This window comes from Pantherophis guttatus, chromosome 2 (assembly GCF_059756535.1).
Source record: "Pantherophis guttatus breed Tessera chromosome 2, ASM5975653v1, whole genome shotgun sequence".
NCBI lineage: Eukaryota > Metazoa > Chordata > Lepidosauria > Squamata > Colubridae > Pantherophis > Pantherophis guttatus.
The window spans coordinates 280,714,198-280,740,851 of NC_142064.1; the positions used below are offsets into that span (position 1 = coordinate 280,714,198).

The following is a 26,654-nucleotide window of genomic DNA, read 5'->3' on the forward strand; positions in this document are numbered from 1 at the left end:
GCCATCAATTTACGGCAAGCCAGGAGACCTTTTCATTAGTGGCATGATCTGTGGAATAAAGACTCTTTTTCAACAAAATAATTTCCACCGGACTCCCTCTGCTATGGTTTCTGAGTAAGACTACAGGGGTGTTTCAACTTATTTTTCTTCCTTCCCCTCTTTCCTTCCTTGCTCTTTTCCCATCTTCCCTTCTTTGTCTTTCCTCTTCCCCTTTCTCCTTTCCTGTCCCTTCTTGGATGCTCAAATGCAAAAGGGGAAATATTTCTCCTTTTGTTTTGTTATTATTTTTCTTTTGCTAGCCCTCTGTCACAGTGGTGGGTTTCAACCGCATCATGCACGCGCTTCGCAAGCGCAGTGTATTACGGAACAGCTGAGATGTGGCAATCCGCTCTGCTGCGCCTTTCAGCTGGGCTAAAAACAACCAAATAAAAGGTATCTATAATGCAGGGGCGAGCGGGAGGGCCAACCTAACCATCAGAGAGAACCAGTTTGCTCTCAGCTCACCATCAACGCTACTGGCTTGCCCGAACTGGGCTGAACTGATAAAAACTCACCACTGCTCTGCCAGTGAAAACAGACCCTCCCGAGCTCTGTTTTTGCTGGCAGAGGCACCAAGGGCCGGTCCTTCGTTGTTTCCAGGGCGACTCCGGGGGCCAGATCTAAGCACTCTGTGGGTCTTGAGTTTGACATTCCTGAGCTAGAGGAATGGGAAGTCTTCCTGCCACCAGTTTAATGTGCAGAACAAAGAGCTATTCTGCTTTTCTTCTGCATATTTTCACCAAACATGATCAGAACTGTTTGATGAGAAAATTTGTGGATACATCAATGCCAAGCCACCAGCCCAGAGCACAAACTGGTTAGGGAAGAGAAGTGGATGGGTAAAGAGAAGGAGAAGGATAAAGATCAGTAGGAAGAGGAAACTGCTCCAAATAGCTGACAGGAAACTTAATGATTTTTTTACATTGTGCAAATGGGAAAAAAGTGCTTAAAAAGGAACGAGCAATCTGAGTTCTTTTTTTTTAAAAAAATTCTATTTAAAAAATATAAGGGTATGAATTGAATGGTTTGTGAAGTAACCAACAAAATGTAAGTATCAGCAATATTGGTTAGGAAGTGAATCTCGGTCACCTCTCATCCCTAGTTCATACGTTCACTAGGTCTTGCATCTTTGTAAATTTGAAAAAAACTATCTTAATCACTTTTCCTTAATCGCTTGATATAATGAGTTATATCCACTTTTTCCCATGAGTGTTCTGTTTTAAAGTCTTCAGTAGCTTTGTAGACTTCACACAGCATTCAGAAATTGGCAGATCAGAAATAAGAATCTACTTCAAAATATGTCAAAATATGTCTTGACCCCAAAATAACATCAAATTCCTACCTCCCAATGACAGGAGATAGAAAACAGCTTAGATAGAATTGCAGATGTAGTCTACATCAACTATTGATGTAGTCAATAGTTATTGATACATTGCAAATATTTACAAGGTTAAAAAAAAACCAATGAAATAGATTGGTATCTTGCTGTGGTTGATGTTGATGGGTTGTAATCATATTTGCAGGAAAATAAATCCATTTTATTGGAAAATCCTGTCCTTCCTTTTTGCTGTCCAAGAGATCAACCAGGATCCAAAATTCTTATCCAACATCACATTGGGCTACACAATCCAGGACAGCTATTTTGATGTGAAAATGACTTCCGACGCTCTGACGGATCTGCTTTCAATTGGAGAGGCCAACGTGCCCAACTACAGCTGTGGAAGGCAGAAAAACATCCTGGCACTTCTTGAAGGGGCTGCCACGGACATCTCCATCCAAATTTCAGCCATGCTGGGTACCTACAAAATCCCACAGGTGTTTGTATGCATGGAACTGTACCTAGATTTGTAATAGGAGTGAAAAGTCAGCATCCTGATATCCCAATGCTGATTGGCGACTCATGAAATCTAATAGTGATAATTTCCCCTTAATAATAGCATCTTCAAGGCATGGCCCAGCCATTCTTGATAGAAAGATAGATAGATACCCGTTTGTGGTAGAAAGCCTGATCCCTTGATGGTTATTTCAATTCAGTGTTGGTTGGATGAGTAGACTGTTGTCCCCAATGCGGGTCTGAGCCTGGTGCCGAGGTCAATGATGGACACCAGGCATGAGGTGATTTGTGTTTTTGATTGCTTTTTATTGGAGTACTCCAATGAAACCGTCTCCTGGCCTAAATGCCAAGAACCAAGAACAAAGGATTAAGAAAGTTTTATATATTTTCAATAAAGGAGAAGGGGGACAAAGCAGGATAGTAAGTAATAACCATCTAATAAACATTTTAGTAATGATCTAGCTATTTGTTCTTTTGGTCTCTATCTGTCCCTCTTCTAAGCCTTGCCTAATGAATGCTCCAGGAGTTATCTAATAAACATTTTATTTCCTGCAGGCCATCTCTATTCCTAATTTTTAGCTGAGGTCTACAATTTGCCTAACTCTGTTTTACTTTTATCAGCTTTCTAACTACCCAGAATTGTTACAAGCTTTACATCTGCATATTCCCTGTGAATAAGCAGTCTTTGTTCTTGTCAGATAGACTCCACAATTACAGGCTTCCTGATTTATTTTCAAGTCTGTGTCATGACCTTGCTTTATTTTAATAGACAGCCCATCAAGACGTCTTAGTCATTAATGGAGAAATGATCTCTAAAGTGAGGTTCCTGCTTAAGGGCTTGTAGTTGGGCAAAATGACAAGGGAAGCAACTACCATATAAAAGTTCCGTTTTTTTGGGGGGGGCAAAAGGTGGCTACCCTTTCTCCAAGAAGAAAAACATAATTTAAATCCTCAATTTGGATAGTTAATATTTGGACCTTGATATGACAAAATAGTGACCCTTAATACTTTCCTTTTCAGATCAGTTATACTTTTGCTTCACATGTGCTAAGCGATAAAACTCAGTTTCCCTTTTTCTACCAGACTCTCCCTTCAGAAGGAACCCAGTACTCAGGGATTGTGAAACTCCTCCATCATTTCAGATGGATTTTAATTGGGGTCATTACTCCAGACAATGACGATGGACAAACCTTCATGAGAACTTTAACAACCCTGCTCACAAGGAATGAAATTTGTGTGGTTTTGTCCCAAACCTTCTCTGTGGTTGCCTTCCATATACGTATTAATTTAAAACAATTCTACAAATGGACACAAGTCAATGTCTTTATTTATTTTGGAGAACAAGGTTCCTTCATAAATGGAATATTTATTATGCAGGAAGTGTTTAACCGTGTGAAAGCATCCACTTATGGCAAAGTCTGGATTACTACAGCTAGCTGGGATTTTATGCTGGATTTGAGATACAGTCCAGAAAATATACTCTACACTTATGTTTATTTTTCCTTCTTCACCCACCAGAAAAAGTGGGCAAACCAGGATGATTTCCACTTATTTTATCCGTCTATTAGAAGATTTGTAGAGATAACATTTCATTGTTCATATTCAAAGCATCCCTTGGCCAAGAAAGGTAGGACAAAGTGCACCGAGAAAGAGAAGCTGAGGATCCAACTGTCCAAGGAGGGGAAGGAAAGGAGCTTCTCTCTAGACAACTACCAAATTTACCACTCTGTCTGGGCTGCAGCACAGGCATTAAATGCTGCATACTCTTCCAGAAGTGAGAAGATGAGGAGAAAGGATAGAGGCAGGATGGAAGTTCATAAATTGCAACCATGGCAGGTATTACCTTTTCCGTTATAGGTCTCTATCCTCTACTTGAGGCTCAGTACACTAACTGCATGGAATGTATAGCTAAATGGAAACAATGCATCATGCTGAGATTTGAGCAAATGAAACAGTTAATCTTCCCTTGGTACAAAACAATAATAGTTCAAGTGTTTAATTAAAAATTCTAAAATTAATGTGATTAAAATGATAACTACTTAACAACTGCAATATTATCTTCATCCCATTACATCAGCCCATCCCACCCAGCCAGGGAGGAAAGGTATGTTACAGACCCCATCAGTTAAAGACTATGACTGGTGGGGTCTAGCAAGAGAGCCTTCGCTGCCATTTTCCCCAGAGTTGAAGCAGCCACTGATCTTCTGAAAAGGATGTTAAAATGGCTTCGGTCAGGTCACTTCAGGGTTGACAGAGGAATTAAAACATGGCTCTGTTGATCTGTGTGGAGAGCCCAGAGGACCATGCAGGCTTGGGGCTGGTTAAAAGTCCTCCTTTTGCCTCTTAACTAATTTTAATAGTGTTCACTCACTCTTGTCTCCTTTTAATTTTATATATACTGTTTTATATTTTAATGTTCTATTGTACACCATCCAGAGTTCAACAATGAAGGTTGAACAATGAATGGTTCAGATATGTGAAAAACAAATTATAATATAATAATACTACCACATACCCAAGAGAGATACACCGAGTCATTTGGTATTTCCTTGATTTCATTTTTTTTTCTGAGTAGAAACTCAGCTCAGATTTAGGGATCTTAGTAATACATAAACATAATGCTTTCCTTCCCAAAGAACTAGATCTCATAATGGACATTTAAGATTAAAATATAAGATGTGTCCAGACATTCAAAAATGCATAGCCACCTGAGTTTGAATGAAGTTTCACTCCACGGGACTTTCAAGGCTAAAAAATTAATCGTATCTCCTCCTTTCCTTCTCTTCTTTTGTCTTCTTCCCCTCCTACATCATCATCTGCTCTTTCTATTTTTCCTCTCCTGTTTTCCCCTTCACCAGTTTCACTCCTTCCTCCAAAGCTCTCATTTTTACAACTCTTCCATGGGTAGAGTGTATTTAGATGAGAATGGCAAGATGGCAGCTGATTTAAACATCGTGAGCTCGTTGATATTCCCTAATAAGTCCATAAAGAGATGGAAATTTGGGAGTCTGAGAAGAGAAGAATCTCCAGAGTTCAAGCTTTTCATTGATCAAGATGGTACTGCCCCCCTCAACCTACTGGACAAGGTGAGAGAGAAAAGGCTTTAATTTCTCCAACTTTAGTAACTTTATTGCCTTGAATACCTGTCATTCTTTTAACTGGAAAAACCAAAAGATCTCATCTCTCCATTACTGATATTATTCCTATACTGGAGCCTTATCATCCCTTCATAAACATCACGAGGCCATTCTTGATATCACACAAAGAATGTTATCTTTACTGTTAGATTGGCATGACAATGCAATGAAGTCTATAAAGGTCCACAAGGGGAATCAGAATGACAAAAAGAACATGGAGCTTTCCTCCACCCATTTTGTGAGTTATGGGGCTGGTGGAAGTTGTCAAGGACAACTTAAATCAATCTTATTTGTGGATAACTAGAAGACAGTGTCTTAGGGAGGCAACATAAAGACAAAGTCATCAAGGCATGTTTTAGTCAGGGCTAAGTGTAAATGGAGAAAGCTGTTTAGGATTAAAATATGATGACATTTGCAAAGCACCATCAGATCACCTGAAGCTCAGTCCAGAGCCATGGTGGCACAATGGTTAGAGTGCAATATTGCAGGCTACTTCTGCTGACTGCCTGCAATTTGGCAGTTCAAATCTCACCAGGCTCGAGGTTGACTCAGCCTTCCATCCTTCCGTGGTCGGTAAAATGTGGACCCAGATTGTTGGGGGCCAGAGGCTCACTCTGTAAACCGCTCAGAGAGGGCTGTAAAGCAATATATAAGTCTAAGTGCTACTGGTATTACTATTAACAGAAAGCTTCATGGGAAACCCTGAAGAAGCAGAAGGAATGAACAGAGTGACACCTAACTAGGGAAGCAATAGATAGTTGTATCAGTCATAAGAACAGTATACAGGCTTGAAGCTCCAAATTCAGCACACTGCTTAAGAATGACTTTATACTCCGGATCTCTCATCGCCACAAATAAATGAGATCTATCACATTTCCTTGACTTCTCTTTCTTTTTTCTTGCTCAGCCTCTGCCTTCTTCCAAGTGTGTGGAAAGCTGCCATCCAGGTTTTGTCAAGGTGCCTCGGGAAGGGAAACCCCTTTGCTGCTATGACTGCCTTCCTTGTGGAGAAGGGACCATCTCCATTTGGGAAGGTGGGTGATGCTGGAGAAAAAGGAAGGAGGAGTGTTTGTGTATGTGTCTGAAAATTAGCATTTTGGGAAAGCTAGCAGCATCACCATGTTCACCCAGCTTTCACCAGAATAATGAAAGTGGTGCAATAATATCAAGCCATAAGCTTTATCCCTCTGGGCCATGCCTTGGTGCACTTAGAAAAGGGCTGAGATTTGCATCTAAACATTGACACTCTACTTTCATCAGTCTGATCCTATGGATGCCAGAGCCAAGGCCATTAGTGACATTCTCCCAGCAGCTACCAAAAGCAGACTAAGATGCTTGTTTTCATGGAAAAACTGATCTACTACCTGGGAAAAATGTGTACCAAATCAGTCATACACTGATTTATTTTATTCATTCATACCTTTTCTTTTTGGCCTAATTGTTATTTATTATTATTTTTAAATTTATATACCGCCCTTCTCCCTGAGGACTCAGGGCGGTGTACAGCCAGAATTAAAAAACATGAAATACAAATATTAAAAAACAATTAATATATATATAAATTTGGCCCAAAATTAAAAATACAAACCAATTAAAATATTTAAAATTTCTTCTTAAACCAGCTCGGCTTGCTGGAAAAAGTGGGTTTTAAGGGCACGGCGGAAGGCACTAAGGTCTTGGATTCTCCTTATCTCTGGGGGCAACTGATTCCAGAGGGTAGGTGCCCCCACAGAGCAGGCCCTCCCCCTGGGGGTCACCAGCCTATATTGATTGGCTGATGGCACCCTGAGGAGGCCCTCTATGTGGGCGCGCACGGGACGATGGGAGGTCGTCAGTAGCAGCAGGCGGTCTCGGAGATAGCTAGGCCCGATGCCATGGAGCGCTTTAAAGGTGATAACCAACATCTTGAAGCGCACCCGGAAGACCACTGGGAGCCAGTGCAGTTCGTGCAGGAGCGGTGTTACATGGGAGCGCCATGCTGCTCCCGTCACTACCCGCGCTGCTGCATTCTGGACCAGTTGGAGCCTCCGGGTGCTCTTCAAGGGGAGTCCCATGTAGAGAGCGTTGCAGTAGTCAAGGCGAGAGGTGAAGCTTACAAATGAAGCTTAAGTTACAGAAATTGGCGGCTCTGTTGTGGCCCGTCAGCTGCCAGCAGAGCTAGCAGCAGAGTCAGATGAGGAGGAGATGGAGGGAGGGCCTGGGCCAGATTCAGAGCCTTTGGGAGGCTTGGATAAGGAAATAGCATCAGAGACACAGGGAGAGCCAGGGCCCTTTGTCCTCCCCCAGGTGGAGGGGGAGCTCTCTTTGGGGCCTGAGCTGAGTGACGGGAAAGAACAGATGGGGGCCATCCCAGATGCGCGTATGCCCACAGAGGAAAGGAGAGGAGAGCAAAGGAATGCAGTAAGCCAACTCTCAGGGATAGGCAGATGCAGACACAAGCCAGCCCCTCCCTTGCTGGGAAATAAATAGGAGGGATTTGGGAGTGGCCAGTTGTCAGAGACAACTGTTTGTTTCTAGTATACAGCAAGCAATTCGGATTTCTTGGATAAACCCAGGTTTGTTGGGACTAATTATATATGATCTTTTGTTTATCCCTGTGAATAAAAGACTGTTACTGCCCTGTTATAAAAAGGGGGTTAACTCATGAGTAAATGTCTTATCACTACTTGCGAAGGCTGGGTTAGAACAGGCTCCTAGATATATTTAATTTGGCAACCCAGTTGCCTTTCAGTTTGTTAGAGTGGGGATTCCCATATCTCTTGAAAATTGCTGGTGATGGGTGGGTGGGGGGGTGAATGCTTCCCCTTTACCTAAATTCTTCCCAGGCTTCATCATTTTTATAAAATCTCCACCTCAAACATGTGTGAAGGAGCTTTTGCCCCAAACAGGGCATTTGACCAAACGGAAAAAGTAAAACCTCTACCAGAGATATTATACTTTTTCTTTTCAGATGCAAAAAAATGCCTGACATGTCCAGAAGATCAATATCCGAACATGGCCAAAGTTCAATGTATCCCTAAAATTATAACTTTCATGTCCTACCAAGAATCTTTGGGGATCATCCTAGTCTCTTTTATTCTATATTTCTCCATCACTACTGCTCTGGTGTTAGGAATCTTCATTAAACATCGAGAAACTCCCATTGTCAAAGCTAACAACCGGGATCTCTCCTATATCCTCCTGGTCTCCCTCCTGCTTTCCTTTTTGACTTCCTTTCTCTTCATTGGTTAGCCAAGAAAGTCCACCTGCCTCCTCCGTCAAACAACCTTCAGCATCGTTTTCTCACTTGCTGTCTCTTCTGTGTTGGCCAAAACCATCACAGTAGTGTTGGCCTTCTTGGCCACAAAGCCAGGACACACGATGAGGAAATGGCTGGGAAAAGCTTTGACCAACTCCATTGTTATTTCTGGTTGTAGTGTCCAGATTGCCATTTCTGCCATTTGGTTGGGAATCTCTCCCCCCTTTCCAGACTCTGATATGTATTCCCAGCCTGGAGAGATTGTCCTGCAATGCAACGAAGGGTCTGTTGCCATGTTTTATGGAGCCCTGGGCTACATGGGCTTCCTGGCCACCATCTGCTTCACAGTGGCTTTTCTGGCCAGAAACCTGCCTGGAGCCTTCAATGAAGCCAAGCTGATCACCTTCAGCATGCTGGTCTTCTGTAGTGTCTGGATCTCCTTTGTGCCCACCTATCTGAGCACCAAAGGGAAATACATGGTGGCTGTGCAGGTCTTCTCCATCTTGGCCTCCAGTGCTGGGCTGCTGGGCTGCATCTTCATCCCCAAATGTTACATCATTTTAGTAAGACCAAATCTGAACACCAAGGAACATCTAATAATCAAAGTAAAATAGAAAACCTAGCTTTTCTGGATTCATTTTTTAGCAATCTAATTTAAGAAGAAAATTCCCTTGCCCTTCCAAATATTGGGGTATATGTACAAATTAGTCTGCAGAGAAAATATTTTATTGAACTATTTTACTTTTCTAAATCACATGAATGCGAAATAACCTCATCACTACATAGTACGATGGACTTGCAGGGACGGCGCAACGTGCATTAGGAGTGGGTGTTTGTTAATATGGTTTATTGGGTTAGGGATTTTCTGTCTTCACTGTGAATTGTGTTGTGTTGGGGGGGATGCACTGAGGGAGCTCCACCAATCTCATTGTACATATGTTGTGCAGTGACAATAAAGGTTATCATTATTATTATTACAATTTATTGAGGAGTCATACTTGGGCTTTTGCTGATTTAATAAGTAGGACTGAAAGAGCAAAGGAGAAAGCGGGGCAAAGAGAGCGAATTATGAAAAGCATCTTTTAATTTAAAACATGACATTAAGAGGTTTGCAGATTTCCACAAGCTGACAAATGAGAACAGCTGTGTCTTCTCTTGGCCTAATTCTTAATAAATGCACTGGATATGCTTTCTGTTCCTTTTTCTCTAGTGCCTTAAAGCTGGATAACTTCAGCACTCAGGACTATCTCATAAGAACCTCTTCACTTAAATGGTTTTCCTCCATTCTTATGGGGAGACGCAGGTAGTGTGGATCTGAGTACATGATAGAAAAGCCAGAAGGGAGAAAATTGTGTCAGACACTGGATGTAAATATAACAGGATGAGATTTGTCCTTGATAAACCATGAAAGCTAAATTTAAAACTTCCTAAACTTTAAATGGCTAGGTCTAAAAAAGAACAACTAAAAAAAATCCCCAATTAACTATTTTTTTTAAAGATCCCAAAGGGGAAAAAAACTTACCCAATAGAACAGGGGTCTCCAACATTGGTAACTTTAAGACTTGTAGACTTCAACTCCCAGAATTCCTCAGCCAGCTTTGTTTTGCTGGCTGAGGAATTCTGGGAGTTGAAGTCCACAACTCCCTGCCTGCAAATGAAGCAAGCAAGCGAAGCAAGGCAAGCAGCTAAGGTAAGCAAGCTGGATGGGGAAAACTTTTTTCCTTCTCCATGGCTCTGGCGATCCCAGCTGAGTTGCCTGATTAGCAGATCGTCAGGGCTTGGATCGTCAGAGCCATTTAAGGCTCGTCAGAGCCTTTTGGGCTGGTCTGCCTGGTTACAGGAGAACGACACCCGGCGTATAAGACGACCCCCGACTTTTGAGAAGATTTTCATGTGTTAAAAAGTCGTCTTATATGCCGGAAAATATGGTAGCTGAATCAAACGTAAAAAATTAATGAGGTAAAATTTATAATTGGTAGGTTTTCCACTGAGCTGTTTTCAGACCTCTGTGCAACTTTCAAAAAGCAAGTATCTCCTTGGGCTTCAGATATTTTACACTTCTGAATTATATAGTCACCCTCCTAATGCAAAAGAAGGGAATTGCCTTCTACACTGCCCATTTTCTCCCCATTAAATCCACTTAGTTAAATTACAAAGGTAAAACACTTTTCCACATTTTAAAACACATTGTTGAGATATTTTGAGATATTCTTGAAACTTTCGCTCCTAGGAAGTCCATATCTAGCTATTGACCATTGTCTGAATTACAGTACTTCACATTGATCGATATTAAAGAAGATCATAAAGGTAAAGGTTCCCCTCATACATATGTGCTAGTCATTCCTGATTCTAGGGGGCGGTTCTTATCTCCGTTTTAAAGCCGATAAACCAGCGCTGTCCAAAGACGTCTCTGTGGTCATGTGGCCGGCATGACTAAATGCCAAAGGCACATGGAATGCTGTTACCTTCCCACCAAAGGGCTCCCTATTTTTCTACTTGCATTTTTTACATGCTTTTGAACTGCTAGGTTGGCAGGAACAGACGACCTTTCAATCAACAAGCTCAGTGTCTTAACCACTGAGCCACCGGGTCCCTATAAAGAAGACCATAGTTCTTTATTAGCTAAAACTGCAGATGAGGCGGGTATCATGGCAGAGAAGACCTGTCTCCTTGGATGCAGACTCAATAACTATATATCATTAGTAGTCCCTCTCTGCCAGATCTAATGGGGTGGGGGGGACTGACTTAGTGTCTTGGTGGTGCTTTTTTTCCAAACTTCCTTTCTCAATGGAGCACTTTGGAAAGGACACTCTTCAGGAAGTTACAACAGTGATGTTTCTTCTCCTCATAATTTTCAAAATCACCACTATCCCTTGTTTCAGGTTGATGCCACATCCCTTGGGATTTTCCTTCCCAACAGCTGAAGAGCAAGATGAGGTAATCCAACTTCCAGGCTGCATAAACACCTTGGGTGAAGTTTTGGGGAGGGCAGATGCTGTGCAAATGAATATTGTCTTATCCTCTCAGATGTTAGTGAGCTCTGTCTACACTACAAAAGCTACTGCAGGTTTGAGCTTGAAAGATCTTCTGCTAATAGTGTAAGGAATGCAGTTCCATGGCAGGAAACAGTGCAGGCGGAGAAAGAATGATCCTCTTATTTCTGCTGGTCCTGTTCCTGCCTTGCACAGCCTCCAAGATGTGGAAGACCTCCTGCCCTTTGACTCTGGGGCGGGATGGAGAACAGCCATCAATTTACGGCAAGCCAGGAGACCTTTTCATTAGTGGCATGATCTGTGGAATAAAGACTCTTTTTCAACAAAATAATTTCCACCGGACTCCCTCTGCTATGGTTTCTGAGTAAGACTACAGGGGTGTTTCAACTTATTTTTCTTCCTTCCCCTCTTTCCTTCCTTGCTCTTTTCCCATCTTCCCTTCTTTGTCTTTCCTCTTCCCCTTTCTCCTTTCCTGTCCCTTCTTGGATGCTCAAATGCAAAAGGGGAAATATTTCTCCTTTTGTTTTGTTATTATTTTTCTTTTGCTAGCCCTCTGTCACAGTGGTGGGTTTCAACCGCATCATGCACGCGCTTCGCAAGCGCAGTGTATTACGGAACAGCTGAGATGTGGCAATCCGCTCTGCTGCGCCTTTCAGCTGGGCTAAAAACAACCAAATAAAAGGTATCTATAATGCAGGGGCGAGCGGGAGGGCCAACCTAACCATCAGAGAGAACCAGTTTGCTCTCAGCTCACCATCAACGCTACTGGCTTGCCCGAACTGGGCTGAACTGATAAAAACTCACCACTGCTCTGCCAGTGAAAACAGACCCTCCCGAGCTCTGTTTTTGCTGGCAGAGGCACCAAGGGCCGGTCCTTCGTTGTTTCCAGGGCGACTCCGGGGGCCAGATCTAAGCACTCTGTGGGTCTTGAGTTTGACATTCCTGAGCTAGAGGAATGGGAAGTCTTCCTGCCACCAGTTTAATGTGCAGAACAAAGAGCTATTCTGCTTTTCTTCTGCATATTTTCACCAAACATGATCAGAACTGTTTGATGAGAAAATTTGTGGATACATCAATGCCAAGCCACCAGCCCAGAGCACAAACTGGTTAGGGAAGAGAAGTGGATGGGTAAAGAGAAGGAGAAGGATAAAGATCAGTAGGAAGAGGAAACTGCTCCAAATAGCTGACAGGAAACTTAATGATTTTTTTACATTGTGCAAATGGGAAAAAAGTGCTTAAAAAGGAACGAGCAATCTGAGTTCTTTTTTTTAAAAAAAATTCTATTTCAAAAATATAAGGGTATGAATTGAATGGTTTGTGAAGTAACCAACAAAATGTAAGTATCAGCAATATTGGTTAGGAAGTGAATCTCGGTCACCTCTCATCCCTAGTTCATACGTTCACTAGGTCTTGCATCTTTGTAAATTTGAAAAAAACTATCTTAATCACTTTTCCTTAATCGCTTGATATAATGAGTTATATCCACTTTTTCCCATGAGTGTTCTGTTTTAAAGTCTTCAGTAGCTTTGTAGACTTCACACAGCATTCAGAAATTGGCAGATCAGAAATAAGAATCTACTTCAAAATATGTCAAAATATGTCTTGACCCCAAAATAACATCAAATTCCTACCTCCCAATGACAGGAGATAGAAAACAGCTTAGATAGAATTGCAGATGTAGTCTACATCAACTATTGATGTAGTCAATAGTTATTGATACATTGCAAATATTTACAAGGTTAAAAAAAAACCAATGAAATAGATTGGTATCTTGCTGTGGTTGATGTTGATGGGTTGTAATCATATTTGCAGGAAAATAAATCCATTTTATTGGAAAATCCTGTCCTTCCTTTTTGCTGTCCAAGAGATCAACCAGGATCCAAAATTCTTATCCAACATCACATTGGGCTACACAATCCAGGACAGCTATTTTGATGTGAAAATGACTTCCGACGCTCTGACGGATCTGCTTTCAATTGGAGAGGCCAACGTGCCCAACTACAGCTGTGGAAGGCAGAAAAACATCCTGGCACTTCTTGAAGGGGCTGCCACGGACATCTCCATCCAAATTTCAGCCATGCTGGGTACCTACAAAATCCCACAGGTGTTTGTATGCATGGAACTGTACCTAGATTTGTAATAGGAGTGAAAAGTCAGCATCCTGATATCCCAATGCTGATTGGCGACTCATGAAATCTAATAGTGATAATTTCCCCTTAATAATAGCATCTTCAAGGCATGGCCCAGCCATTCTTGATAGAAAGATAGATAGATACCCGTTCGTGGTAGAAAGCCTGATCCCTTGATGGTTATTTCAATTCAGTGTTGGTTGGATGAGTAGACTGTTGTCCCCAATGCGGGTCTGAGCCTGGTGCCGAGGTCAATGATGGACACCAGACATGAGGTGATTTGTGTTTTTGATTGCTTTTTATTGGAGTACTCCAATGAAACCAGCTCCTGGCCTAAATGCCAAGAACCAAGAACAAAGGATTAAGAAAGTTTTATATATTTTCACTAAAGGAGAAGGGGGACAAAGCAGGATAGTAAGTAATAACCATCTAATAAACATTTTAGTAATGATCTAGCTATTTGTTCTTTTGGTCTCTATCTGTCCCTCTTCTAAGCCTTGCCTAATGAATGCTCCAGGAGTTATCTAATAAACATTTTTTTTCCTGCAGGCCATCTCTATTCCTAATTTTTAGCTGAGGTCTGCAATTTGCCTAACTCTGTTTTACTTTTATCAGCTTTCTAACTACCCAGAATTGTTACAAGCTTTACATCTGCATATTCCCTGTGAATAAGCAGTCTTTGTTCTTGTCAGATAGACTCCACAATTACAGGCTTCCTGATTTACTTTCAAGTCTGTGTCATGACCTTGCTTTATTTTAATAGACAGCCCATCAAGATGTCTTAGTCATTAATGGAGAAATGATCTCTAAAGTGAGGTTCCTGCTTAAGGGCTTGTAGTTGGGCAAAATGACAAGGGAAGCAACTACCATATAAAAGTTCCGTTTTTTTTGGGGGGGGGCAAAAGGTGGCTACCCTTTCTCCAAGAAGAAAAACATAATTTAAATCCTCAATTTGGATAGTTAATATTTGGACCTTGATATGACAAAATAGTGACCCTTAATACTTTCCTTTTCAGATCAGTTATACTTTTGCTTCACATGTGCTAAGCGATAAAACTCAGTTTCCCTTTTTCTACCGGACTCTCCCTTCAGAAGGAACCCAGTACTCAGGGATTGTGAAACTCCTCCATCATTTCAGATGGATTTTAATTGGGGTCATTACTCCAGACAATGACGATGGACAAACCTTCATGAGAACTTTAACAACCCTGCTCACAAGGAATGAAATTTGTGTGGTTTTGTCCCAAACCTTCTCTGTGGTTGCCTTCAATATACGTATTAATTTAAAACAATTCTACAAATGGACACAAGTCAATGTCTTTATTTATTTTGGAGAACAAGGTTCCTTCATAAATGGAATATTTATTATGCAGGAAGTGTTTAACCTTGTGAAAGCATCCACTTATGCCAAAGTCTGGATCACTACAGCTAGCTGGGATTTTATGCTGGATTTGAGATACAGTCCAGAAAATATACTCTACACTTATGTTTATTTTTCCTTCTTCACCCACCAGAAAAAGTGGGTAAACCAGGATGATTTCCACTTATTTTATCCGTCTATTAGAAGATTTGTAGAGATAACATTTCATTGTTCATATTCAAAGCATCCCTTGGCCAAGAAAGGTAGGACAAAGTGCACCGAGAAAGAGAAGCTGAGGATCCAACTGTCCAAGGAGGGGAAGGAAAGGAGCTTCTCTCTAGACAACTACCAAATTTACCACTCTGTCTGGGCTGCAGCACAGGCATTAAATGCTGCATACTCTTCCAGAAGTGAGAAGATGAGGAGAAAGGATAGAGGCAGGATGGAAGTTCATAAATTGCAACCATGGCAGGTATTACCTTTTCCGTTATAGGTCTCTATCCTCTACTTGAGGCTCAGTACACTAACTGCATGGAATGTATAGCTAAATGGAAACAATGCACCATGCTGAGATTTGAGCAAATGCAACAGTTAATCTCCCCTAGGTACCAAACAATAATAGTTCAAGTGTCAACTACTTAACAACAATTATCTTCATCCCATTACATCAGCCCATCCCACCCAGCCAGGAGGAAAGGTATGTTACAGACCCCATCAGTTAAAGACTATGATTGGTGGGGTCTAGCAAGAGAGCCTTCTCTGCCATTTTCCCCAGAGTTGAAGCAGCCACTGATCTTCTGAAAAGGATGTTAAAATGGCTTCGGTCAGGTCACTTCAGGGTTGACAGAGGAATTAAAACATGGCTCTGTTGATCTGTGTGGAGAGCCCAGAGGACTATGCAGGCATGGGGCTGGTTAAAAGTCCTCCTTTTGCCTCTTAACTAATCTTAATAATGTTCACTCACTCTTGTCTCCTTTTAATTTTATATATACTGTTTTATATTTTAATGTTCTATTGTACACCATCCAGAGTTCAGCTATGAAGGTTGAACAATGAATGGTTCAGATATGTGAAAAACAAATTATAATATAATAATACTACAGAAAAATACCAAAATAAGTCTAAATTCAGAGTTATGCCACATACCCAAGAGACATACACCGAGTAATTTGGTATTTCCTTGATTTCATTTTCTTTTCTGAGTAGAAACTCAGCTCAGATTTAGGGATCTTAGTAATACATAAACATAATGCTTTCCTTCCCAAAGAACTAGATCTCATAATGGACATTTAAGATTAAAATATAAGATGTGTCCAGATATTCAAAAATGCATAGCCACCTGAGTTTGAATGAGTTTCACTCCACGGGACTTTCAAGGCTGAAAAATTAATCGTATCTCCTTCTTTCCTTCTCTTCTTTTGTCTTCTTCCCCTCCTACATCATCATCTGCTCTTTCTATTTTTCCTCTCCTGTTTTCCCCTTCACCAGTTTCACTCCTTCCTCCAAAGCTCTCATTTTTACAACTCTTCCATGGGTAGAGTGTATTTAGATGAGAATGGCAAGATGGCAGCTGATTTAAACATCATGAGCTCGTTGATATTCCCTAATAAGTCCATAAAGAGATGGAAATTTGGGAGTCTGAGAAGAGAAGAATCTCCAGAGCTCAAGCTTTTCATTGATCAAGATGGTACTGCCCCCCTCAACCTACTGGACAAGGTGAGAGAGAAAAGGCTTTAATTTCTCCAACTTTAGTAACTTTATTGCTTTGAATACCTGTCATTCTTTTAACTGGAAAAACCAAAAGATCTCATCTCTCCATTACTGATATTATTCCTATACTGGAGCCTTATCATCCCTTCATAAACATCACGAGGCCATTCTTGATATCACACAAAGAATGTTATCTTTACTTTTAGATTGGCATGACAATGCAATGAAGTCTATAAAGGTCCACAAGGGGAATCAGAATGACAAAAAGAACATGGAGCTTTCCTCCACCCATTTTGTGAGTTATGGGGCTGGTGGAAGTTGTCAAGGACAACTTAAATCAATCTTATTTGTGGATAACTAGAAGACAGTGTCTTAGGGAGGCAACATAAAGACAAAGTCATCAAGGCATGTTTTAGTCAGGGCTAGGTGTAAATGGAGAAAGCTGCTTAGCATTAAAATATGATGACATTTGCAAAGCACCATCAGATCACCTGAAGCTCAGTCCAGAGCCTCGGTGGCACAGTGGTTAGAGTGCAGTTCTGCAGGCTACTTCTGCTGACTGCCGGCTGACTGCAATTTGGCAGTTCAAATCTCACCAGGCTCGAGGTTGACTTGGCCTTCCAGTCTTCCGAGGTCGGTAAGCTGAGGACCCAGATTGTTGGGGGCAATATGCTGATTCTGTAAAACACTTAGAGAGGGCTGTAAAGCACAAAGTGTAAGTGCTATTGCTACTGCTGTTGCTGTTAACAGAAATCTTCATGGGAAACCCTGAAGAAGCAGAAGGAATGAACAGAGTGAGACCTAACTAGGGAAGCAATAGATAGTTGTATCAGTCATAAGAACAGTATACAGGCTTGAAGCTCCAAATTCAGCACACTGCTTAAGAATGACTTTATACTCCTGAACTCTCGTGCCCACAAATAAATGAGATATATCACATTTCCTTGACTTCTCTTTCTTTTTTCTTGCTCAGCCTCTGCCTTCTTCCAAGTGTGTGGAAAGCTGCCATCCAGGTTTTGTCAAGGTGCCTCGGGAAGGGGAACCCCTTTGCTGCTATGACTGCCTTCCTTGTGGAGAAGGGACCATCTCCATTTGGGAAGGTGGGTGATGCTGGAGAAAAAGGAAGGAGGAGTGTTTGTGTGTGTGTCTGAAAATTAGCATTTTGGGAAAGCTAGCAGCATCTCCATGTTCACCCAGCTTTCACCAGAATAATGAAAGTGGTGCAATAATATCAAGCCATAAGCTTTCTCCCTCTGGGCCATGCCTTGATGCACTTAGAAAAGGGCTGAGATTTGCATCAAAACATTGACACTCTACTTTCATCAGTCTGATCCTATGGATGCCAGAGCCAAGGCCATTAGTGACATTCTCCCAGCAGCCACCAAAAGCAGACTAAGGTGCTGGTTTTCATGGAAAAACTGATCCACTACCTGGGAAAAATGTGTACCAAATCAGTCATACACTGATTTATTTTATTCATTCATACCTTTTCTTTTTGGCCTAATTGTTATTTATTATTATTTTTAAATTTATATACCGTCCTTCTCCCTGAGGACTCAGGGCGGTGTACAGCCAGAATTAAAAAACATGAAATACAAATGTTAAAAAACAATTAAAATATATATAAATTTGGCCCAAAATTAAAAATACAAACCAATTAAAACATTTAAAATTTCTTCTTAAACCAGCTCGGCTTGCTGGAAAAAGTGGGTTTTAAGGGCACGGCGGAAGGCACTAAGGTCTTGGATTCTCCTTATCTCTGGGGGCAACTGATTCCAGAGGGTAGGTGCCCCCACAGAGAAGGCCCTCCCCCTGGGGGTCACCAGCCTATATTGATTGGCTGATGGCACCCTGAGGAGGCCCTCTCTGTGGGAGCGCACGGGACGATGGGAGGTCGTCAGTAGCAGCAGGCGGTCTCGGAGATAGCTAGGCCCGATGCCATGGAGCGCTTTAAAGGTGATAACCAACATCTTGAAGCGCACCCGGAAGACCACTGGGAGCCAGTGCAGCTCGCGCAGGAACGGTGTTACATGGGAGCGCCATGCTGCTCCCGTCACTACCCGCGCTGCTGCATTCTGGACCAGTTGGAGCCTCCGGGTGCTCTTCAAGGGGAGTCCCATGTAGAGAGCGTTGCAGTAGTCAAGGCGAGAGGTGAAGCTTACAAATGAAGCTTAAGTTACAGAAATTGGCGGCTCTGTTGTGGCCCGTCAGCTGCCAGCAGAGCTAGCAGCAGAGTCGAGGAGGAGATGGAGGGAGGGCCTGGGCCAGATTCAGAGCCTTTGGGAGGCTTGGATAAGGAAATAGCATCAGAGACACAGGGAGAGCCAGGGCCCTTTGTCCTCCCCCAGGTGGAGGGGGAGCTCTCTTTGGGGCCTGAGCTGAGTGACGGGAAAGAACAGATGGGGGCCATCCCAGATGCGCGTATGCCCACAGAGGAAAGGAGAGGAGAGCAAAGGAATGCAGTAAGCCAACTCTCAGGGATAGGCAGATGCAGACACAAGCCAGCCCCACCCTTGCTGGGAAATAAATAGGAGGGATTTGGGAGTGGCCAGTTGTCAGAGACAACTGTTTGTTTCTAGTATACAGCAAGCAATTCGGATTTCTTGGATAAACCCAGGTTTGTTGGGACTAATTATATATGATCTTTTGTTTATCCCTGTGAATAAAAGACTGTTACTGCCCTGTTATAAAAAGGGGGTTAACTCATGAGTAAATGTCTTATCACTACTTGCGAAGGCTGGGTTAGAACAGGCTCCTAGATATATTTAATTTGGCAACCCAGTTGCCTTTTAGTTTGTTAGAGTGGGGATTCCCATATCTCTTGAAAATTGCTGGTGATGGGGGGGGGAATGTTTCCCCTTTACCTAAATTCTTCCCAGGCTTCATCATTTTTATAAAATCTCCACCTTAAACATGTGTGAAGGAGCTTTCGCCCCAAACAGGGCATTCAAGCAAATGGAAAAAGTAAAACCTCTACCAGAGATATTATACTTTTTCTTTTCAGATGCAAAAAAATGCCTGACATGTCCAGAAGATCAATATCCGAACATGGCCAAAGTTCAATGTATCCCTAAAATTATAACTTTCATGTCCTACCAAGAATCTTTGGGGATCATCCTAGTCTCTTTTATTCTATATTTCTCCATCACTACTGCCCTGGTGTTAGGAATCTTCATTAAACATCGAGAAACTCCCATTGTCAAAGCTAACAACCGGGATCTCTCCTATATCCTCCTGGTCTCCCTCCTGCTTTCCTTTTTGACTTCCTTTCTCTTCATTGGTCAGCCAAGAAAGTCCACCTGCCTCCTCCGTCAAACAACCTTCAGCATCGTTTTCTCACTTGCTGTCTCTTCTGTGTTGGCCAAAACCATCACAGTAGTGTTGGCCTTCTTGGCCACAAAGCCAGGACACACGATGAGGAAATGGCTGGGAAAAGCTTTGACCAACTCCATTGTTATTTCTGGTTGTAGTGTCCAGATTGCCATTTCTGCCATTTGGTTGGGAATCTCTCCCCCCTTTCCAGACTCTGATATGTATTCCCAGCCTGGAGAGATTGTCCTGCAATGCAACGAAGGGTCTGTTGCCATGTTTTATGGAGCCCTGGGCTACATGGGCTTCCTGGCCACCATCTGCTTCACGGTGGCTTTTCTGGCCAGAAACCTGCCTGGAGCCTTCAATGAAGCCAAGCTGATCACCTTCAGCATGCTGGTCTTCTGTAGTGTCTGGATCTCCTTTGTGCCCACCTATCTGAGCACCAAAGGGAAATACATGGTGGCTGTGCAGGTCTTCTCCATCTTGGCCTCCAGTGCTGGGCTGCTGGGCTGCATCTTCATCCCCAAATGTTACATCATTTTAGTAAGACCAAATCTGAACACCAAGGAACATCTAATAATCAAAGTAAAATAGAAAACCTAGCTTTTCTGGATTCATTTTTTAGCAATCTAATTTAAGAAGAAAATTCCCTTGCTCTTCCAAATATTGGGGTATATGTACAAATTAGTCTGCAGAGAAAATATTTTATTGAACTATTTTACTTTTCTAAATCATATGAATGCGAAATAACCTCATAACTACATAGTACGATGGACTTGCAGGGACGGCGCAACGTGCATTAGGAGTGGGTGTTTGTTAATGTGGTTTATTGGGTTAGGGATTTTCTGTCTTCACTGTGAATTGTGTTGTGTTGGGCGGGATGCACTGAGGGAGCTCCACCAATCTCATTGTACATATGTTGTGCAGTGACAATAAAGGTTATTATTATTATTATTACAATTTATTGAGGAGTCATACTTGGAGAGCAAATTATGAAAACCACCTTTTAATTTAAAACATGACATTAAGAGGTTTGCAGATTTCTACAAGCTGACAAATGAGAACAGCTGTGTCTTCTCTTGGCCTAATTCTTAATAAATGCACTGGATATGCTTTCTGTTCCTTTTTCTCTAGTGCCTTAAAGCTGGATAACTTCAGCACTCAGGACTATCTCATAAGAACCTCTTCACTTAAATGGTTTTCCTCCATTCTTATGGGGAGACGCAGGTAGTGTGGATCTGAGTACATGATAGAAAAGCCAGAAGGGAGAAAATTGTGTCAGACACTGGATGTAAATATAACAGGATGAGATTTGTCCTTGATAAACCTGAAACAAGCATAAAAAATAAATCAGATAAAATATATAATATATAATTTCCCAGTGACCTGTTTGCAGACCTCTGCAAATATAACAGGATGAGATTTGTCCCTGATTACCGTATTTTCCGGCGTATAAGATGACTTGGCGTATAAGATGACCCCCGAATTTTCCTGTTAAAATATAGGGTTTGGGCTATATTCGCCGTATAAGACTACCCCTCTTCCAACGCACACCAAATAAAAATTAAAAAACATCAACTGGCTCACCCACAATGTAAAAGCAGCTGTGCTAGACCCAAAATGGCCCCTGCAACAAGCAAGAACCTCACACAGCCACAAAAAGCCCAAAAAACCAACTTCCACACTTTACACACATACAACACAACACAACACAACACAACTGGCTCACCCACAATGTAAAAGCAGCTGTGCTAGACCCAAAATGGCCCCTGAAATGAGCGTTGGTCTTACCAAAATGATTTAATTTGATTTTATCTGGTTTTTAAATTTTTTGTATTTATGTATTTTATTGTTGGCTGTTCACCGCCCTGAGTCCTTCGGGAGTAGGGCGGGATACAAATCAAATAAACCATAAACCATAAACCAAACCTGATACGCCACTTCTAGTCACTAGGAAACGCCGGTCACTAAAGGGTTACAACCTAGCCAGTAGCTCTAGGACCGAATCCACCAACAAAAGAAGCCCCGCCTCTTCCTGTATCCAGTTTGAGACGAGGACGAAAAAAATCCCCAGGACCCATCCCCCTCCGTCAACAGCCAAAAGCTAGCACGAGAGGTGCCGGACCAATTGGGAGGGGGTGACCGGCGTTTCCTAGTGAGTAGAAGTGGTGTATCAGGTAAGACCAATGCTCATTGTCAGTCACGGAGGAAACGCTGGTCACTAAAGGGATATACCAAAGCCCGTGTACCTATTGGGAGGGAGAAGGCCGGCGCCTCTCCTGGTCCTGGGAAGATACCCGCTGCAGCACACGTCTTCCAAAGGAGGCTTCCGCTGATGCATAAACATCCAACTGGTAATGCTGGATAAATGGAGATGGAGACGTCCAAGTAGCGGCTCGGCAGACTTCCTCGAGTGAAGCTTGGGTAGACCAGGCAGCTGAAGTAGCCACGCTCCTTGTAGAGTGGGCTGTAACACCACGAGGCACTGGCAACGATTGAGCTTCGTAAGCTAAAGAAATGGAAGCCCTGAGCCATCGACCCAAGGTAGTAGAAGAAACCTTTGACCCCATGGACTGGGGTTGGAAAGACACAAAGAGAGCCTCGGAGCAATGAAAGGAAGAAGTCCTGGAGATATAAATCTTGAGAGCCCGACGAACATCAAGCTTGTGCCACACCTTCTCCAAACAATGACGGGGGGAAGGACAGAAGTTGGGAAGAATGATCTCTTGAGAACGATGAAAAGTTGAATTGATCTTTGGAATAAAAGCTGGATCCAATCTCAAAACTACTCGATCAGCATGAGTAATACAGAGATCCTGGCGAACTGAGAGGGCAGCCAACTCCGAGATCCTCCTAGCCGAGGTGATCGCCACTAGAAAGGCTGCCTTAAAAGACAAGAACTTCAGCGAGATTTCCCGGAGAGGTTCAAAAGGAGGGCCAGTAAGAGCTAACAGAACCTTATTCAGGTCCCAGGTGGGAAACCGATGAACAGCCGGAGGACGTAGATTGGCCGCGCCTCTGAGGAATGAACGGATGAGAGGATGAGTGGATACAGACTCAGCGGTGCCGCAGGTGAGGATAGATGAGATGGCAGAGATTTGCCTCCGGAGGGTATTGGGAGAAAGCCCCAGTTTGAAGCCATCTTGAAGGAAGCCCAGGATGTCAAGAATGGAAGCAGCAGTAGGAAGGACCTTCTTACGGTGACACCAGGCAGAGAAGGCCATCCAAGTGGCATTGTAAATATGGTTCGTTGATCCTCGACGAGAGGCCTGGATCGTAGATATTATTTCCGAAGGCACCCTGGCTGAGGACAGGAGGAACCGCTCAACCTCCAGACGGTCAGCCAGAGCCACTGAGGGTCTGGATGAGCTAGATGGCCCTGCCACAGAGATATTTTGTCGGCCAGGATCTGCCAATGGGGAGCAACAGAGAGAGCCATCAGATCCGCAAACCACGGTTGTCTGGGTCAGAAGGGAGCCAGAAGGATAAGCTCGACTTGTTCCTGCAACAGCTTCCTGATGACCCTGGAGATGAGGGGAAGAGGTGGGAAAGCATAGAGAAGACCACAAGGCCACGGGCTGATCAAGGCGTCCACAGCTTCAGCTCCCGGGACAGGAAATCTCGTGTAAAACCTCGGAATCTGATGGTTGGATTCAGACGTGAAGAGGTGCACTGCTGGAAGGCCGAAGCGATGCACGATGTCCTGGAACAGAAGCGGATCGAGGCTCCATTCCATCTGGTCCACCACCGAGCGACTGAGAGCGTCCGCCTGAACATTTGCTGACCCTGAGATGTGTGAGGCGTGAATGGATGCCAAGTGACTCTCCGCCCACCTGAAGAGACGAGATGCCTCCCTCATGAGAGCCTTGGAGCGGGTCCCTACTTGCCGGTTGATGTGGGCCTTGGCAGCTACATTGTCTGTTCTGATCAAGACATCCAGACCTCGAAGGAGAGGAGCGAACTTGCGAAGAGCTCGGAAGATGGCTCTGAGCTCCAAGATGTTGATGTGAAGTCCCCTCTCCTGGACCGACCACTGCCCTTGGGCCAGCTGAGACCCCAGGTGAGCCCCCCATCCGAAGAGGCTCGCGTCCGTGGTGATGCTCACATGCTGAGGCACTCTGAACAGGCATCCCTGAGCAAGAGCCAGAGAGGTCCACCATGCCAAGGACCAGAGAACTTGAGGAGTCAAGGGGACTCTGACGTGCTTCTGCGAGACAGTTGAAATGGAAGTAAAAACCATTGAAGTTCCCGGCTATGAAACCGAGACCAGGGAGTGATCCCGAAGGCAGAAACCATTTTCCCTGGCCAGCGGGAAAGCCCCAGGAGGGAAAAAGAGCGAGAGGCCTTAACCTGACCTACCAGCTCAACAATGCTGTCCTGACGATCCTGAGAAAGGGAAACCTGCAAACTGACAGAATCAATAACAGCCCCTAAATGCTGAATGCACGTGGAGGGAACTAGGATATCCCAACTGACTTGCCTGATTAGCAGATGGTCAGGGCTTGGATCGCCAGAGCCATTTAAGGCTCGTCAGAGCCTTTTGGGCTGGTCTGCCTGGTTACAGGAGAACAACACCCGGCTTTTGAGAAGATTTTCATGTGTTAAAAAGTCGTCTTATACGCCGGAAAATATGGTAGCTGAATAAAACGTAAAAAATTAATGAGGTAAAATTTATAATTAGTAGGTTTTCCACTGAGCTGTTTTCAGACCTCTGTGCAACTTTCAAAAAGCAAGTATCTCCTTGGGCTTCAGACATTTTACACTTCTGAATTATATAGTTACCCTCCTAATGCAAAAGAAGGGAATTGCCTTCTACACTGCCCATTTTCTCCCCATTAAATCCACTTAGTTAAATTACAAAGGTAAAACACTTTTCCACATTTTAAAACACATTGTTGAGATATTTTGAGATATTCTTGAAACTTTCGCTCCTAGGAAGTCCATATCTAGCTATTGACCATTGTCTGAATTACAGTACTTCACATTGATTGATATTAAAGATCATAAAGGTAAAGGTTCCCCTCGTACATATGTGCTAGTCATTCCTGATTCTAGGGGGCGGTTCTTATCTCCGTTTTAAAGCCGATAAACCAGCGCTGTCCAAGACGTCTCTGTGGTCATGTGGCCGGCATGACTAAATGCCAAAGGCGCATGGAATGCTGTTACCTTCCCACCAAAGGGGTCCCTATTTTTCTACTTGCATTTTTTACATGCTTTTGAACTGCTAGGTTGGCAGGAACAGACGACCTTTCGATCAACAAGCTCAGTGTCTTAACCACTGAGCCACTGGGTCCCTATAAAGAAGACCATAGTTCTTTATTAGCTAAAACTGCAGATGAGGCGGGTATCATGGCAGAGAAGACCTGCCTCCTTGGATGTAGACTCAATAAGTATATATCATTAGTAGTCCCTCTCTGCCAGATCTAACGGGGGCAGGGGGGACTGACTTAGTGTCTTGGTGGTGTTTTTTTCCAAACTTCCTTTCTCAATGGAGCACTTTGGAAAGGACACTCTTGAGGAAGTTACAACAGTGATGTTTCTTCTCCTCATAATTTTCAAAATCACGGCTATCCCTTGTTTCAGGTTGATGCCACATCCCTTGGGATTTTCCTTCCCAACAGCTGAAGAGCAAGATGAGGTAATCCAACTTCCAGGCTGCATAAACACCTTGGGTGAAGTTTTGGGTGGGGCAGATGCTGTGCAGATCAATATTGTCTTATCCTCTCAGATGTTAGTGAGCTCCGTCTACACTACAAAAGCTACTGCAGGTTTGAGTTTGAAAGATCTTCTGCTAACAGTGTAAGGAATGCAGTTCCATGGCAGGAAACAGTGCAGGCGGAGAAAGAATGATCCTCTTATTTCTGCTGGTCCTGTTCCTGCCTTGCACAGCCTCCAAGATGTGGAAGACCTCCTGCCCTTTGACTCTGGGGCGGGATGGAGAACAGCCATCAATTTACGGCAAGCCAGGAGACCTTTTCATTAGTGGCATGATCTGTGGAATGAAGACTCTTTTTCAACAAAATAATTTCCACAGGACTCCCTCTGCTATAGTTTCTGAGTAAGACTACAGGGGTGTTTCAACTTATTTTTCTTCCTTCCCCTCTTTCCTTCCTTCTCTCTTCCCATCTTTTTTTTTATTATTATTTGATTTATATACCGCCCTTCTCCGGAGACTCAGGGTGGCTTACAATGCGTTAAGCAATATCCTTCATACTTTTATATATTTATACAAAGTCAGCTTATTGCCCCCACAAACTGGGTCCTCAATTTACCTACCTTAGAAAGGATGGAAGGCTGAGTCAACCTTGAGCCTGGCAAGATTCGAACTTACTAATTGCAGACAGCTGGAGTTAAATTACAATGCATTAGTCTGCTGAGCTATCCAGGCTCCTCCAGGCTCTTTGTTTTTCCTCTTCCCCTTTCTCCTTTCCTGTCCCTTCTTGGATGCTCAAATGCAAAAGGGGAAACATTTCTCCTTTTGTTTTGTTTTGATTTTTGTTTTGCTAACCCTCTGTCACAGTGGTGGGTTTCAACCGCATCATGCACGCGCTTCGCAAGCGCAGTGTATTACGGAACAGCTGAGATGCGGCAATCCGCTCTGCTGCGCCTTTCAGCTGGGCTAAAAACAACCAAATAAAAGGTATCTATAATGCAGGGGCGAGCGGGAGGGCCAACCTAACCATCAGAGAGAACCAGTTTGCTCTCAGCTCACCATCAACGCTACTGGCTTGCCCGAACTGGGCTGAACTGATAAAAACTCACCACTGCTCTGCCAGTGAAAACAGACCCTCCCGAGCTCTGTTTTTGCTGGCAGAGGCACCAAGGGCCGGTCCTTCGTTGTTTCCAGGGCGACTCCGGGGGCCAGATCTAAGCACTCTGTGGGTCTTGAGTTTGACATTCCT

General features: G+C 43.2%; 2 protein-coding genes, 1 long non-coding RNA gene and 1 pseudogene across 4 annotated transcripts; 3 read left to right on the top strand and 1 right to left on the bottom strand.

Moving 5' to 3' along the window:
• The first annotated feature begins 1,241 nt into the window (after positions 1–1,241).
• On the top strand, positions 1,242–3,730 carry LOC148116035 (vomeronasal type-2 receptor 26-like). Its single transcript, XM_087885357.1, has 2 exons — positions 1,242–1,854; positions 2,894–3,730. The coding sequence occupies exons 1-2, from the start codon at positions 1,534–1,536 to the stop codon at positions 3,728–3,730; spliced, it is 1,158 nt and encodes a 385-aa protein (XP_087741483.1). The 5' UTR covers positions 1,242–1,533.
• A 1,076-nt stretch (positions 3,731–4,806) lies between these two features.
• On the top strand, positions 4,807–9,658 carry LOC148116036 (vomeronasal type-2 receptor 26-like; annotated as a pseudogene). The gene is made up of 3 exons (XR_015732010.1): positions 4,807–4,959; positions 5,918–6,044; positions 7,961–9,658. The product of XR_015732010.1 is annotated as a vomeronasal type-2 receptor 26-like (transcript).
• Positions 9,659–12,845: 3,187 nt separating this feature from the next.
• On the top strand, positions 12,846–21,102 carry LOC148116037 (vomeronasal type-2 receptor 26-like). Its single transcript, XM_087884753.1, has 4 exons — positions 12,846–13,345; positions 16,219–16,446; positions 17,414–17,540; positions 19,445–21,102. Exons 1-4 carry the CDS (start codon positions 13,025–13,027, stop codon positions 20,344–20,346), a joined length of 1,578 nt encoding a protein of 525 aa, XP_087740879.1. The 5' UTR covers positions 12,846–13,024; the 3' UTR covers positions 20,347–21,102.
• LOC117656978 (uncharacterized) lies at positions 20,743–21,425 on the bottom strand. The gene is made up of 2 exons (XR_015731826.1): positions 21,139–21,425; positions 20,743–21,079 (listed from the first exon to the last, which is right to left on the bottom strand). It is a non-coding gene; the product is annotated as an uncharacterized LOC117656978 (long non-coding RNA).
• Between the last annotated feature and the right edge of the window lie 5,229 nt (positions 21,426–26,654).